At 42.1% G+C, this 16,172-nt stretch overlaps 1 protein-coding gene and 1 long non-coding RNA gene across 2 annotated transcripts in view; one reads left to right on the top strand and one right to left on the bottom strand.

Moving 5' to 3' along the window:
- Window positions 1-16,172, bottom strand: part of PLCG2 (phospholipase C gamma 2) — a 169,759-nt gene that overhangs the window by 9,874 nt on the left and 143,713 nt on the right. The window contains exon 31 of the mRNA XM_004468949.3: window positions 12,733-12,821. Within this exon, the coding sequence (XP_004469006.2) occupies window positions 12,733-12,821 (89 nt within the window). The remainder of the gene's footprint in view (window positions 1-12,732; window positions 12,822-16,172) is intronic.
- On the top strand, window positions 7,856-10,439 carry LOC131274292 (uncharacterized). Its single transcript, XR_009181498.2, has 2 exons — window positions 7,856-9,038; window positions 9,673-10,439. It is a non-coding gene; the product is annotated as an uncharacterized lncRNA (long non-coding RNA).

The raw sequence follows: 16,172 nt of genomic DNA on the forward strand, positions 1-16,172 counted from the left end.
CATTTTGATCTGCCCCCAGCCTGAGCGGAATACAGGACTGAAAATCACAGTGACGGGAGGAACTGGTTTCTTTCACCCAGATTGGCCTGCAGCCCTAGACTAGGTTTCAGCCCCTCCTCTGGCAGGAAGGAGGCTGGAGGGCCCTGTACCAGCCTATCCAGATAACTGCTGGTGACTTTGGCTGGCACAGATGGAAAATTGGAAGTCTACCGGGGCAACTGCAGTCATCTTGGACCCACACTGCATAGACTGCTGGCCGCACCTGCAGCTCCATCCCCACCCCAGGGAGGGGAGAAAGAGACGTGAAGCTTCATCAGTCATTCTAGGTAATCACAGTCTAGGCCTGTACAACTTGGATTATTCCACACAGCTGTGACTCTGTCCCTACCTCTGGCAAAGGAGAAAGTTGGAAGAAGCTTCAATGGTCCCTGGTGCAATGAGGGCAGCTTGAGCCTCCACAACCTATGGCACCAACTGCATAATTGGTTCCTACTGCCCAATCAGCAAGAGGAAAGGGCAGGAAGCCCTAAATTAAAGGGAAAAACTGCATCCAGAATAAATACTCTAGTGAGCCAGATGTGAAGACACCAACAAAAAATTACAATCCATACCAAGAAACAGGAAGCTGGGGAAGCAGCTGTGGCTCAATCAGTTGGGTTCCCATCTACCATATGGGAGGCCCTGGGTTCATATCCCAGGGCCTCCTTGTGAAGGCAAGCTGGCCCGCATGCCATGGAGAGCTGATGACCTGTGCACCATGGAGAGCTGGCACAGCAAGATGACACAGCAAAAGGGAGACAGGCAAATACAGAAAAAACAGGCAGCAAACAGACACGGAAAAGAGATAGCAAAGTAAGGAACAAGCTGTGTGTGTGGGGGGGATAAATAAATAAATAAATAATCTTTTTTAAAAAAAGGAAACAGGAAGCTATGGCCCAGTTAAAGGAACAAGAAAAGCCTCCAGATGACATAAAAGAGTTGAGACAATACTCATAGATATTCAAACAAATCCCCTAATAAACTCAATGAGATGGCTACAGAGATTACAGATATTAAGACAACATTGGATGAACTTAAAGAATTTGAAAGCATATGTAGAAAAATAGATCTTATGGGAATGAAAGGTGCAATAAATGAAATTTTTAAAACACTGGAGTCATATAATAGCAGATTTGAGGAGGCAGAAGAAAAAGACTGGTGACCTTGAAGAAATAGCCTCTGAAAGGAAAAGCAAACCCTCATCTCCAGACTTTAAATCATATTATCTAGCTATAGTGGTAAAAACAGCATGGCACTGGCCTAAAGATAGACACAATAGACCAATGGAACCAAATTTATCGTTCAGAAACAGACCCTCAAGTGTATGGTCAAGTGATTTTTCACTAGCCTGTTAAACTCACACAGCTCGGGCAGAAAAGTCCACTCAACAAATTGTGCTGAAGAATTGGATATCCATAGCTGAAAGAAGGAAAGAGGACCCCTATCTAACACCTTATCCAAAAATTAACTCAAAATAGATCAAAAACCTAAAAATAAAAGCAACAACCATAAAATTTCTAGAAGACATCATAGGAAAATATCTTCAAGACCTGGTGGTAGGTGGTGGATTCTTAAAGGAGATAAGAGGAGGACTGAGCGGACTACTGATGCTTAATGTATGTTAAGACGTTTCAGTTAGCTTTACTGTAAAAGTGTGGGAATGTGTAGAGTGGATGGTAGCACACAGTAACAGCTAGTTTATAAATGGGGATGTGACTGAAAATGGTAGTCTAGGTATGTAAATGCCAACTGACAGGACTCTAGATAATCATCTAGGAACTGAATAGCACAGCAAACCAAGAGGTGGGTGAGAATTGTGGTTGATGGTACAGATGCAAGAGTGTCCTTTGTGAGCCAGAGCAAATGTATATCACTACTGCAAGGTGTTGGGAATGTGAAGAAGCATGGGAAAAATACAGCTGGAGTGACCTATGGACTGTGGTTAGTAGTAATAATATAATTTTCTTGCATCTATGCGAAAGATGTACTGTGTTGATAATGCAGTTTGGAAAATGTGAGCCAAATGTGCACTATGGACATAATAACAATCAGATGATATTATCTTATCTGTAGCAAATGTTCCACCAAAGTTTGGTATTGATGGAGGGGTGTTGTTTGGAAATTCTGCACATGTGCATAATTGTTTTATAAATTTACAACTTCCGTCTTAAAAAATAATAACAGGGTGGGTTGGAGGAAAAACACACCAAATGTAAGATAATGTCTATGATTAGTAGTAGTATTTTGACAATATTCTTCCCTAATTCGTAACAAATGTCTCAAAACAATGCAAGGTGTTGGTGGAGGGACCCCTGTATGATGTTATGCATGTTTGCTTTATAAGTTCACAACTTTTACAATACACTTAATTGTTTATGTATGTTCATATATAAATGATATAAAGACAATGATAATAGGTTTGGTTGGGGGAAATACTTTGGTTATGCTCTTTAATCATTGTTAAAAATGCTCTTTAATCATTAGTTAAAAAGGTTTAACAACAATGCATGTTATTGGTGGTAGGGTGAGTATGGGAGACCTGTGTGATGTTAAATATGTTTGTTTTGTAAGTTCACAATTATTACTATACGCGTATAGTTAATGTATGTTTATGTATGAGTGATATACTTCAATAAGTTAATTTTTTAAAAAATCTAATTTTCCAGGTTTGCTAGCTTCATTGAGATATAATTCACATGCCGTACAATTCATCCCATTTCAAAGGCTTTTAGTGTATTTACAGAGTTGTGCAATCAAGACCACCATCAATTTTAGAACATTTTCATCACTTGGGAAAAAAATCTTGTACCCTTTAGCTATTTACCCCCAACACTTGCTTTTCCCGACAACCACTAAAACTAAATCTTTCTGTGTCTAAAGATTTGCCTGTCCTGGGCATTTCATATGAATACAATCATACATTTTGTGATCTTTTATATGTGGCTTCTTTCTCTTAGCAAGATGTTTTCAAGGTCTATCCATGTTGTAGCATTTATCAGTACTTCATTTCTTTTAATAACTGAATAATATTCTGTTGTATGAATATATTGCATTTTGTTTATCCATTTGCCAGTTGATGGACATTTAGGTTGTCTCCCCTTTGGGGCTACTATGAATAATGCTGCTCTAAACATTCATATGCATGTTTTCATGTGGACGTGTTCTCATTTTTAACTTTGTTTTTATTACTTATATATGCACAGAGTTTAAAGACTCAATAAGTCTATAAGGATTATTACAAAACAGTAGTCTCCTTGCTCACCATCCCCTACCCCTCGTCCACCCTATATTATCCCTCCTACCCAAAGTCAATAGCTGTTTGTTTTCATGATTAATTTCACAGTTCAAAAAACTGCTTAGACTGCAAGTTCTTGATTTTGCAGTTTTAGGTATTATCTTCAGAAAAGAATGTCTTGGATATTTCCCCCACATACCCTCTTATCCTCTCCAAGGAGAATTATGAATTTACATTTGTATTATTATATAATTATTATTCCCAGTTAAATCTTTATTTCTTCTTTAATCCCTTGCTTTAGAAGCATTTTTAAGATCCTTGAACTCATGGAGGAAATCGTTAGTAATGAGTTTTACCTGGCTGTAACAAAACCTTTATGGCGTTCTCTACCTTTAATATTTTTTTTCTGTTTGGGTTTATTTTTCCCTTATGGATGCCTTTTTTCTTTCTTTTTTTAATATATTGGAATAAATTTAAACTTGCAGAAAAGCTGCAGTGATAGTAGAGCGTTTCCATGTACCCTTTACCACCAGTTTCCCCAGTGTTCACATCTTGCACAACCAAAGTACACTAGTCAAAATCAATTAATATTGGTGCAATCCTTTTAACTACAGAGTTTATTCAGATTTCACCACTACTGTCCTCTTTCTGTTTCAAGTTCCAAGCCAGGTCTCCATGCTGCATTTAGTTGTCATTTTTCCTTGGATTCCTTTAATCTGTGACGTTTCCTTGGTCCTCCCTTACTTTTTCAAAACAACCTTCTGAAGAGGGTCCGCTATCTTGCAGATGGTCCCTCGATTTGAGGTTGGTATTTGAGATTCTTTTTGAGGTTATGTGTTTCAGAAAGAATGCCACAGAAGTGATGTTGACTTTTTGTCCCATACCAGAGCATGTCTTGTCACTGCTGATATTAACCTTGATTTAGGGTAGGGGTTCATAACCAGGGGTCCTCTGACCTCTCACTGAAATCTAGCATATCCTTCATGTATGAATGTATGTCATAAATATATTACATTAGGATTCATTTCACCTGACTGGCAAAGGGGTCCACGGAACAAAAAAGGTTAAGAACTCCTGATTTAGGGGGTGTCTGCCTGGTTTATCCACTGTGAATTAATACCTTCCTTTGAGGAAGACACTTTGATACTATGCAAATATCCTTTTTCTCCTCAAACTTTCACCTCTACTTTTAGCATCCATTGACAAACCTTGCCTGCAGCAATTATTACTGTGGTTTTCAGTGTTGATTTTCTAATTCCCTCACTCCTTTCCCGAGTATTAAACAGGAATGCTCCCATGGAATAGCTGTCTCTTCTCCCTTGTTTATTTATCAATTGCTTCATTCACGGACCCATGGGCATTTAGTTTATTCTCTGGACTCTAATTCAAGGTCGCCGGCCTTTGTTTTATTGAGGATGTTCCAGTCCTGGCCCCTGGGAGCTCTTTCGGGTTGACCCTTTTGGGTATGCCCCCACCCTGTTCTCAGACTTCGACCTGTTTTTATCTGATGATGTTTTATCTTTATTCCTCTGGAGGACTTTGTCTTGAAAAACACAAATGGGCTAAAATTGTTTCAAGAAGCATCTGAAAATTTAGAAACAGTCATCCGTTTTCTAATTTATTGGCATAAAGTCCCTCTCCTTATTTGAGGTTCAGCCTCCTTTTCCATATTTACTTTGAATGCTTTTGCTTTCACTGTGTTCCTTTAAGTATACAAAAAGTTTATTTAATGGCTCTTGTCAGTGAACCAGCATTTTTTTTCTATTTTTGTTTTGCATTTCATTCGACTGGCTTTTATCTCTATTTTGTTCCTGTTTTCTACTTGTTTATTTTATTGATTTTTTAAAAATTTCTTAAGATGAAGACAGTGCATGTTTTTGGACTTTGTTCTGTAAAGATTTAAGGCAAACTTTTTTATTTCTTCTAAATATAGTAATGACTTATAGGTTTTACTAATTTCTAGATAACTTGTTTTATTTTTTTTATCTAGGAAATTCTTATTTTCAAATAGTGACCATTTTGCCATCTTTTTATGATCTATTTCAAATTTTATCAGGTTATATCCAAATAACAATTTATGAAATATACAACCAACTTTTAAAAATTCTGAGGAGCACCAGAAGAAAACCGTGTATATTATCCACTCGTAAGAGATGAGGTTGGGTATCTCTTAAATCAGATTTGTTAATCATTATTTTGATCTTCTATTCTTGTTGGGGTTTTTTTGCACACTAGATCTTGCAAATTCTGATATTTTTTTCTATGAAGTTGCCTTTGCATTGATGGCAGCTTCTGTTTTATGTATTTAAGTACTATGCTGCTTCCTAATTAAACACCTATGACTTATATCCCTTTCGTAAACCAAACGTTTTGTCATTACATATTGTTCAACTTTTCCTTCCCGATTTTCCTCCATAACTCTTCCATTCTTGTTATTTGCCTTTCTTGATAATGTAATCGTGTTAAGTAAATAAAATGGCCGCCTGTGTTGGGCGTTGCCAGGAGAGAACCCTTTCAGAGAAAGGATTTTCCAGAAAACAAAAACAGTTGACCTACAGGGGCTTTCCAAGAAAATGGAAACATCCCCTGATAAGTAAACCAGTCTCCCTCCAGCAGAGAGCTCCTCTGATAGCACCCCACTCTGTAGACACCCGTATGTCAAAAGGAAACTCATCAGCCAGCCCATCAGAACATTTCCTAACTTCCCTCCACACTTGTCCTTTCCAAGGGCCCCCTTTCCACCCCTCCCACCCCCCCCACCCCACCCCCGTGGCGCTCCCTTCTGCTTTCTGGATGGGATGCTGCCCGACTCATGGATAGCTCAACAGAGCTGAGCAAGCTAAAGTGTGTGAAAGTTTTCCTTTTAAAGACAGCTTGCCTTCAAGTTTATTTCTGGTAAACATTGCACAGTTGGATTTCTTTTCTAATAAAAGAATTCAACCCAATTACCAAATCAAATATGTTATATCCATTACATTTGGGTTACTATATACTTTATTTTGTTTTATTTCTGCTTTTATCCTTTTTATTTTATTTTTCTCTCTTGCTCAAGGTTCTCTTTATCTTCCTTTTCCTCCTCATTTCTGCTGTTTTTCAATTCGTACAGTGGTTACCCTCAATTTTAACAATCCCAATTAAAATTACATATTCCTTTTTCTTCGAAATATCAGAATTCACTCCACTCCCAGCTCCCTGCAGGATGCTTTATTTAACTACTGATTCCCCCAGCCATCAGCGCTGCAACCTTTAGGACACATTTAATTGACTCCCTTTCAACTCCTGTGTTTTGGTGACATTTTCTTAGCACTAGAAGATTATGAACATTTCATTACAGGGTATTTCTCCTGTTTCAGGAATCCTTATTTAACACTTACATCACACTGTCAACGTCCTGCGAATGTAACTGCACTGCAAAATGAACTATTCACTGGTTTCCACCTCTTCATTGCCCTATCTAGAAGTTTCTCTTCTGATCAAAGTTTCCATTGGTTCAGGTGAATTCTTTAAGTGTCCCTCAAGTGGGATACGTGGCAGATCTGAAACCTTGCGTAGCCTCAGATGCCCTGCCACTGCCGTGACACAATGCTTGAGCTGCAGACCCTCAGCTGTGCTTTTCTGCAGGTGGCCTCGGCTTCTCCTGACTTCCAGCGCTGAAGAGGACAAGTCCACTGTTAAATCTTAGTGAGGGAGGACTAGAGATGTGCCAGGGTGTGGGTGTGCTTTCCACTCAGCCCACCTGAGATGCAGGAAGCCCTCTCAAGCTGGCGATCAGGGAACGTTTCCTGCAGCAACTGGGTCGTTGCTAGCTCTCCACCATCGGTTCCTTCTTGTACCTCTGAGTGGGTTTGCAGGTTAGGTTATTTCCCGCGCCCTGCAAGCCTGTCCTTCCCTTGATGGCCTCCATCCCATGGTGGGGTTGCTCTGGAGTGTGGCACATTTCTTCTGTGTTCTTCCATGTTGCTAATTCAGTCTCAGAGACTGGTGCTCTCTTGGATTATGTACCGAATTCTTAAATTCAAAAACTCAGACTTTTTAAGAGTTCCAGAAAGTCTTTTTCAGGGCTCTTCTTGGATAGCCTTGCAAGCTCATATGATTTAAGAATTAAGGTTTTCCTGCAATGCTTCTAAAGGCTCTACTGCACCTGCCGGCCACCTGTACCAGGTATTCATCAGGTCTGCCTTCCTCTTGTTGCTCTGCATCAATTTTTTCTTTGTGAGCTCATGGTTTTACTGGCTTCGTGGTCATATCAAATTGTCAGGGTCTTGAGTGGTAGGCATGGCAGTTTCTGAATAAACTGGACAATCTTTAGCCAGCTGCTGAGGTACAGGTTGGGCCTTTTCCTTGTCTCTAGGTCTCCACAGGTATCAAGAAATGTCCCCCACATCAAAAACCAGGCCTGGCCCGGCCGGAGTGTGACTCCCCCTCCTGATCCTCCAGGCCTCTAGAAACGTGTGCTGCGTGCAGTCCTTCTGCGGAGGGGCTCAAGGTACTCACACTGAACCAAGGCGTGCTGGTCCCGCCACTTGGACTTTCCAGCCTTGTACCTTGGCTCCAGTCCAGCATGGAGCATCCATCCCAGCATCGGTCCTCTGGAGATCCTGGCAATACACTGTCCAGGCAACACCAGCTGGCCGTGCAGTGACAACTAGGATGACATTCAAGCTGCCATACTTGTCTCAATCCCCCTTGCTCATCTTTCACCCACAAATTTTTTCCAAAATCAGTTTGGGTCATTTGAGTAGAGCCCCTTTCAATTAATGGCAAGATTGGATGCAATACATCAATTTAAAAGAAACTATTTACTTGCAGAGAAAAACTTGACATGTATTAACAAAATCATCTCCCCCCTTCTTTGATCTATTATTTCATTACTAAATACCTAGCCTCAGGAAGTAACATTTAATCAAAAAATGTTACTCACATGAAGACCTTCATTATTTATAAAGGAAAAAACTGCAAACAACTCAACTGTTCCTGGTGGGAGGATGGCTGAGTGAAATGGGGTGCCTCCACCTAACGAAGAGTTTGCTTTGACAATTGCACAGCATGGGGGAAATGCTTCAGATCGTGTGAAGTGGGAAAAGAGCACACATTTCATATGCATTATAGGCCGATAACCACAGAAATGTCACATGCAAAAAAAGAAAAGGCTAACAGCGGTTATGTGTGCATGGTTTATGGGGACTCCAAATGAAATACAGTAGGTGATAAAATGGTTTTAAAAAATACTCTTTACAAACCATTACACAGCCAAGAAAACAAAGGACTGAAAATTGATAAAGTAATTCTGACGTGTAATTGGCTTCTCCAAAAGCAGCTTAAAGTGCTTGCTGACAGTCTTCTGGGGCTTTAAACACTATCTCAGCAAACGTTGTGTGAGTAAACGCCATCTCAGCCTTTGACCGGATCAATCACTTGCTCAGACAACCCTTTATTTATTGAGGCTGTTTACCAGAGTCGTTCCTCGGCACCCCAGAGGATACGGTGCTAAATAAAACCAGTTCAACCCCGGGCACCCAGGAAGGAAGCTCTGGTCTGCCAAACACAGCCCAGCCTGGCTCTGACGGGGACGCCTCATCCGCAGTGTAGGGCCGGCATGCCCAGCAGGACCTGCAGTGGCTCAAAACCAGGTGACAGATGTGCGATTACAGAAAGTCTCGAGAACCCGCAGCTGCAATGAAATTCACACAGAGTCGACTTCTCCATTAAAACCCTTTGAGAGGCGTCTTCGGGACATGGAGCTGCCCTGGATGGTGCTTCAGAGGTAATCACCGGACATTGTAAATCCTCACAGGGCCTACATGATGGAATAGAGGAGAGTATGGGCCATGATGTGAACCAATGTATATGAGGTGCAGAGGTGCCCAAAGATGTACTTACCAAATCCAATGGATGTGTCATGATGATGGGAACGAGTGTTGGTGGGGGGGGGGGAGAGGGGGGGTGGGGGGGTGGGGTTGAATGGGACCTCACATATATATTTTTAATGTAATATTATTACAAAGTCAATAAAAAATAAAAAAATTAAAAAAATAAAAAATAAAAAAATAAAACCCTTTGAGAAAGCAGATTTGGGAGAGCTGACTTTCCATTTGGAACGCCACGCACCCACTCCTGCCCCAACACACACACACTCTCGCGCTCTCCCGGGCCCCAGAGGAATCCCCCCAAGCAGCCAAAGCAGCCAGCTGCCCTCATCAAGGAAGTCAGAGCTGGGTAAACATAATTTTCTTTTAAACCTACTAATCTCTGCTGCCAGTGCTACCTAATCATTTAAATTATTTATCATGTTTCCGGGTTGTTTACGACAGCTTCGCCGAGCGGTGTCTAGACAAATGCTGCCCTTCCACCATCTGAAAGCACTTTCATTATTTCGCTTCTCTGTGCTATATCTGCAGATGGGCTTTATGTACACAGAGGAAGTGCTGTTTCCCTTTCCCCGGGCAACAGATGGACGAAGCCCAGCTCCTTGGGTGAGCTTGACTGAGCAGAGGATCTTCGGGCTTATGTATTCAAGTCTTTTGCTCCAGGCCCAGGTGCTACAATTTTACTGCCGGTCCTGCAAAATTAATCCTACTAATTCCATTTCTGGGACTCGATCCTAAGGAAATGATTCTGAATTAAAGAAGGAAATGGGTAATCACGTGAAGATGTTTGTGACTGCCTTCTTGGCAAGTGGATTCCATCTACACTCATCTAGGGTCGATCCACTGGATGCCAAAGTCCACAGTTCATTTAAGTGCTAATGAAGATGATGCAATGGTAGGAAAAGTGCTTAGAATCATACTTTATAGCAGTGCTTCTCATCAAGGACAATTTTGCCACCCAGGGGACATTTGGCCCTGTCTGGAGAGTTTCGGTTGTCAGGACAGGAGGATGCTACTGGCATCTAGTGGGTGGAAGCCAGGCATGCTACTAAAATTCCTGCAGTGCACAGGACGGCCCCCACCACAGAGGAGTATCTATCCAGTATGTCAACAGTGCCAGAGCTGGCGTGGGGGGCAGAGAGGAGCACCTGCTTTAAAGAAAAACTTACACATGCAATTTTGTATAACAATTATTCCACCAATATAGAGAGTACACGGTGCCTGGGAGACAACAGGCCAAAATGCTAACTTTATTTACTCCCTTCCTCCCAGGTTATAAAACTATACTTCCTACAGAATCTGGCAATAGTTGTGTTTTTTTACTTCTATTATACAAAATAATATACTCTGGCTTCAATCTTTCAATGGATTTACTAAAGACTTTAGGCAGTCTTATTAATGACAAATTGGCAAATGCTTAATTCATTCTAAAAGAGAAGAAATTTAACACTTGGACATGCTCTACAAGGATTTGGTGGTTGACTCAGCCACCCTGGTAAAGGGAGGAGTTTATATGAACTGTCATGGAAGTGAGAGTGTTTCTATCACAGAAAAAATCATAAAAGGTGATTTTTTGATCCATAATTAAAGTTCAAGCGAAAGCTATAATTTTCACCTGAACATTCATTACATTGATGTTTACAGAGTCTACAGCACTAACATTTAAAATGGAAAACTTTCCATTACCCATCTCCTTATCAGATAGAATTCAGTCACTGTGAACTTATTTTACACTAACAAAAAATGATGCCCTTGGTCTTTACTGAGGTCCCGATTTGTCTCTGGTCCCTGCCTAAGTCTCTGCATCCAGTTTTTACTGCATTTCTGTTTTTGTTTTCCTTATTTTGCACCCTCTTCCTTCCATTTTGATGCTTTTAAAATGCTTTGAGGTGGAAAACTACCAAGTTTGCTAAAACTGGATGTAAAGGAAATGGCGATGCAGAAAAGCCTAAAATTCTTTTCTCTAAGTTCATGAGTTTTTGCTGCAGAACCATTGCTATGGCTGCTAAAAGGCATGCCCATCACCACCATCTCCCATTTGAAAGCTCTCGGCTATATCCTGGAAGCTGCCAAAAAAAGAGCTTCCAAATCACTGTTTAGTTCTTATGACCAGAGGAACAGCATTGCAGGCTGTGATTTCTCTACCCAGAGAGCCACCAGGATGAGAAAACCAGACACGGGTCCATGGGCACCAACCAAGCCCAAATCAGCCCTCTGGGTCCCAAACCCGAATTTCTAGGTTACACCAAGAGAACTGGGATGACCACAGAACTCAACCCACCCAGGAAGAGCTGTGTGGTGTTGTAGGGGGAAGGAGAATGGAAAGTTATTGGGAAATTTTATTAGCCACATATGAGACATTACAAAAACAACGATGGAGGGGTTTGATTCTTTGGAAGAGGCCTCTATGAAGATTTTCAAGCTCAAGAATCACAACAGAGATGTGGATGTGGCTCAAGCAAGTGAGCTCCCGTCTACCATATAGGAGGTCCAGGGTTTGATGCCCAGGGCCTCCTGGTAAGGGCAAGCTGGCCTGTGTGGTTAGCTGGCCCATGTGGAGTGCTGACCCGCGTGGAGTGCTACCCCACGCAGAAGGCTGCCCTGCGCAGGAGTCCTGGCCCACGCTGAGAGCTGGTGCAGTAAGATAATGCAACAAAAAGAGACAGAGAGGAGAAACAATAAGAGACACAGCAGACCAGGGAGCTGAGGTGGCGCAAGAGAATGTTTGCCTCTCTCCCACTCCAGAAGGTCCCAGGATCAGTTCCTGGAGCCACCTAACGTGAATACAAGCAGACACAGAAGAGCACACAGAGAATGGACACAGAGAGTAGAAAATGGAGGGAGGGGGGAGAAATCAGTCAATCAATCAATCAAGCTTTAAAAAAAAAAAGAATCACAGCAAATAAGCAGACAGTCTGCTGCCATCTATTACCACTAAACACAAGACTGAACGACCTGTTGCTTGGTGCCACCTTCTTAACCCTTCGTCCTGAGGGACCCTGCCTCATCCTTCCGTAGCCCAGTGAGGTCACTGTTCCCCTCAAGTCTACCCAAACTAGTTAGTCAAAGAGGAGCCTAAGTGTTTTCAGAACCTTGGGAAACTAAAAGGACCAAGAAGGAAGGCTCCTCCAGGCACAGAGGGAACCACGAGAGGAAGTTAAGTCTCTCCCCAGGGAGAGGCCAAGGCAGGCTCTCTCTGGATGCTCTCAGAACCTCTGAAGGGACTCCCAAGGACCAGTAGACAGGGAAAAGCACCTGGGAAGGATGAGCTTCACCCAGGAAAGCATCATCTGGCTGGCTCTTGCTGAAATGAAACGAGGAGGAACTTCCAAGGAGCTTCACCCTTCCCAACTACACAGCCTACTCACAGAATCATACAGCAGTCTCCAAAAAAGAATGCTGGAGGAAAAGACAAGGACCTCCGGGAAAATCTGAAGCTGAAAGGGAATCTTCTTTTAGGCTGTCTCATGCTTGGGTTGGATAATTCTCAAAGCAGTCAAGTCTACCAGCCAACCACCCTCATAGGCCACCTCCCATCTCTCCCCCAAGGCAGAGCTCAGGGGACTCCAAATGGTGTTCCGTCACACTTACCAGCACTGGCCGCATCTCACAGAAAACCAGAAGGGAAGCCAGCTCAATGTCTTCACTGTATCCATTCTTGAGAGGAACAGCTCTAAATCCTGCAGCAAGAATGGAAAAACAAATGTGGAGGTGATTAAGGTCACACCTCAGATTCCTCGGACTACCCGGGAATCATGTCAGGTTCAAGGAGCAGAGAGGTCAATGCCCCGTGCCAGGGCTGACTTTCTAGAAAACAGAGGCCCCATCCTAGTGGTTCAGGAGAGGGGCTAGAGAATGCAGCCTTGACTGGTAGGTCCATACCAGGAAGCAAAGTAAAAACACCTGCCATCTAGAAACAAAAATGATTCACTCGAAAGAGAAGAAATGAAACCCCTCAGAATGTTCCACATTGAATTTAGAGGGATTGCAGTTGTGGTTCAATTCCTTAAATACTCCTCAAGTAAAAAGACTGAAAGGAGTACTGAAAATTCACTCCGTTTCCTCCACTTAGGCCTTTACAAAGCACAGGACAGCAGTGTGTTTTATCTTTAAAGATTTCCACTGGGAAGAGAGCTTGCTGTCCGCTGGCAGTTCATAGCATTATTGATCATCCGCCTTGGAAAGCCATTCCCTATTTACAATCGGGACCTGTGTTGAACAGTTATCTAAATGTTTTTTTAATTTGGGGGTGAGGTAATGCTGAAACTTTTTTGCCCCATAATGTTTAAGGCAACACATCTCACAGGTTAGTTTGTTTGCTTGTTTTAATTAAGTAGCATAAAAGGCGGTCTCCCTCACGGCCACCTGAACACGGTCCCTATCCCAGAAGGAACCATGGTTAAACGGGAGCTTTCCAGAGATGTCTGTGCATATGCTTGAATTTCTATCACATCACCAACGACAATACCCTACCTAAGAAATTCTGAACCATACAGTTTCCCTTTAACACAGCATCTTGGAGATTTACTATATGGCCCTAAGTTTTCTTGAAAGCTTTTGATTTATACTTATAATGGTTGATGGTCGGAAGCTGGATGGGCATGAGAAGATCATGTTCTTAAAGCTAACCCATTCCTGTGGGTATAAACCTATTGTAGCTGGGACCTTTTCGTTAGTTTACCTCAGTTAAGGGCCTCTTGATGAGATTACTTCACTAAAGCGTGGCCCAGGGTGGGTCTTAATCCTCTTATGTCCTTTATAAACAGGATGAATACAGAGAGAGACAGAAAGAGAGCAACCTCCAAAAGCTGAGAGAGAAGGCAAAAAAAAAAACCAGAAGAGAAGGGAGAGACCAGCAGATGACACCATGTGCCTTGCCATGTGACAGAGGAGTCATGATGTGGGCAGCCAGTCTTCAGGGAGAAAGCATCACCTGAGGATGCCTTGATTTGGACATTTTTATCAGCCTTGAAACTGTAAGCTTATAAGACACTAACCCCCCATTGTAAAGGTCGACCCATTTCTAGGATATTGCATTTTTGCCGTCTAGCAAACTAAAAACAACACCATGTCTGCTGATTATCCACCAGGAACAATGCCCAAATTAGGCCACTCCCACAATTTCCTCCTGCCCTGTGCCATTCAGGTTTCAACTTGTTCAATTAGTATTCGTATTTCTCCTAGAGAATTTTTTACCCTATTAGTTGATTTATTCCCTTTAAATATCTACAGAAATTCTCGTTTTCCACTGCTTATGATGAGGAAATCAGCATGCTTACCTTTTCTCCCTTTAGTTCTCCTTATTTGGGCAAGTGGTATTATTATTTCTACATGGACATAGTGTGTAATACTTGCATTCTGTTTTGTAACCATAATTCTCCCAAGAAGGAAGGCTTAGTTATGTTTTTCTGGTATTTTCTTATGAAAAGTTTCAAACATAGAGCAAAACTAGAAGAATATTACAATGAATACTTGTATACCCATCACCTACATTCTACCATTAGCCTTTTGCTATGCTGGTTTGATCACATATTTTTCCATAGCTCTATCCATCATCAATCTATCTTCTTCATACATATTTCAAAGTAAGATGAAGACACCAGTACAGTTTTCTTGGAATACTTTAGCACGTACCTCACTAAGTAGAGCTCATTATTCCTCTTTTGATAGAAAATTTGTATACAAAGAAATGCACAAATTCACATTTTTCTAATGGTCCAATGCTCACCATCTTTTTCCTGAACTTCTCCAACAATGTCTTCATTTGCTACATTTGTCCTCATTGTATTTTCTTCAAAATAAGCTCATTGGACAGAAAGTCCCTGAATTATGCACCTGTCCTTTTTGATTTTATACTTAACAGTTTAATTAGGTATAAAACTCTATGGTCACACTTATTTTAAAAATTTATTACAATTTTTATTTATTTCTCTCCCCTTCCTCTGCCCCCCGCCCCACTGTCTGCTCTCTCTGTCAATTTGCTGTGTGTTCTTCCGTGTCCACTTGCATTCTTGTCAGGTGGCACCAGGAAGTGTGTCTCTTTTGTTGCATCATCTTGGTGTGTCAGCTCTCCATGTGTGCAGTGCCACTCCTGGGAGGGCTGCGCTTTTCTCGTGCAGGGCAGCTATCCTTGCAGGATGCACTCCTTGCACATGGGGCACCTGTGTGGCATGGCACTCCTTGCGTGCGGCAAGACTGCACGTGAGCCATCTCACCACATGGGCCAGGAGGCCCTGGGTACCGAATCTTGGACCTCCTATATGGTAGGCAGATACTCTATCAGTTGAGCCCCATCCACTTCCCAATCAGGTCTCACTCTTTTCCCACAGGATTTTGGGGACATTGCTTGTTGAATACTGCTGAAGAAGTCTTCTGGTCTATTTCCCCCTTATAAGTGATTAGATATTTTTGTTGGTTTGTTTGTTGCCTGGACACCCATAGAATTCTTGCAGTGTACACCACTGCTTCTCTAACTTTAAGGTACAGGTGAATCATCAGTGGATCTTGTTAAAATGCTGATTCTGACTTGAAAGTCTAGGGTGAAATCTGAGACTCTCTGTACCTCTAACAAGCTGGCTTGTGGACCATATTTCAAGTTGTTGAAGCCTTAAGTCTAGGCATTGACAGACTGTCAGAGTGTACTGGAGGCTCTCAGGGAGCCTATGCACTCCAGTCACTTGGTTCCAAGCAAGGTGGCATTGACACTGGGCATGAGCTCCCTAATTTGGAGAAATGAACTCTGTCTACTCTGCCAGTGTCTCCAGCACCATGTACCTCCTCTTATTGCCTGCCCCGCCCCCACTTTTTTTTTTTTTTTTTTTGCACAGGACAGCCAGCCCTTCAGGCATACTGTAGGGGTTGTTTCAGTCTCTTCACTGCTAAAGCAAATACCCTGCAATGGGTTGGCTTAAACAATGGGAATTTATTGGCTCATGGTTTTGAGGCTAAGAGAGGTCCAAATAAGGTGTCATCCAGGTGATGCTTTTTCCCAAAGGCTGGTGTTCTGAGGCTGGCTGCCAGCGATCCTTGGT

This window comes from Dasypus novemcinctus, chromosome 18 (genome assembly GCF_030445035.2).
Source record: "Dasypus novemcinctus isolate mDasNov1 chromosome 18, mDasNov1.1.hap2, whole genome shotgun sequence".
NCBI lineage: Eukaryota > Metazoa > Chordata > Mammalia > Cingulata > Dasypodidae > Dasypus > Dasypus novemcinctus.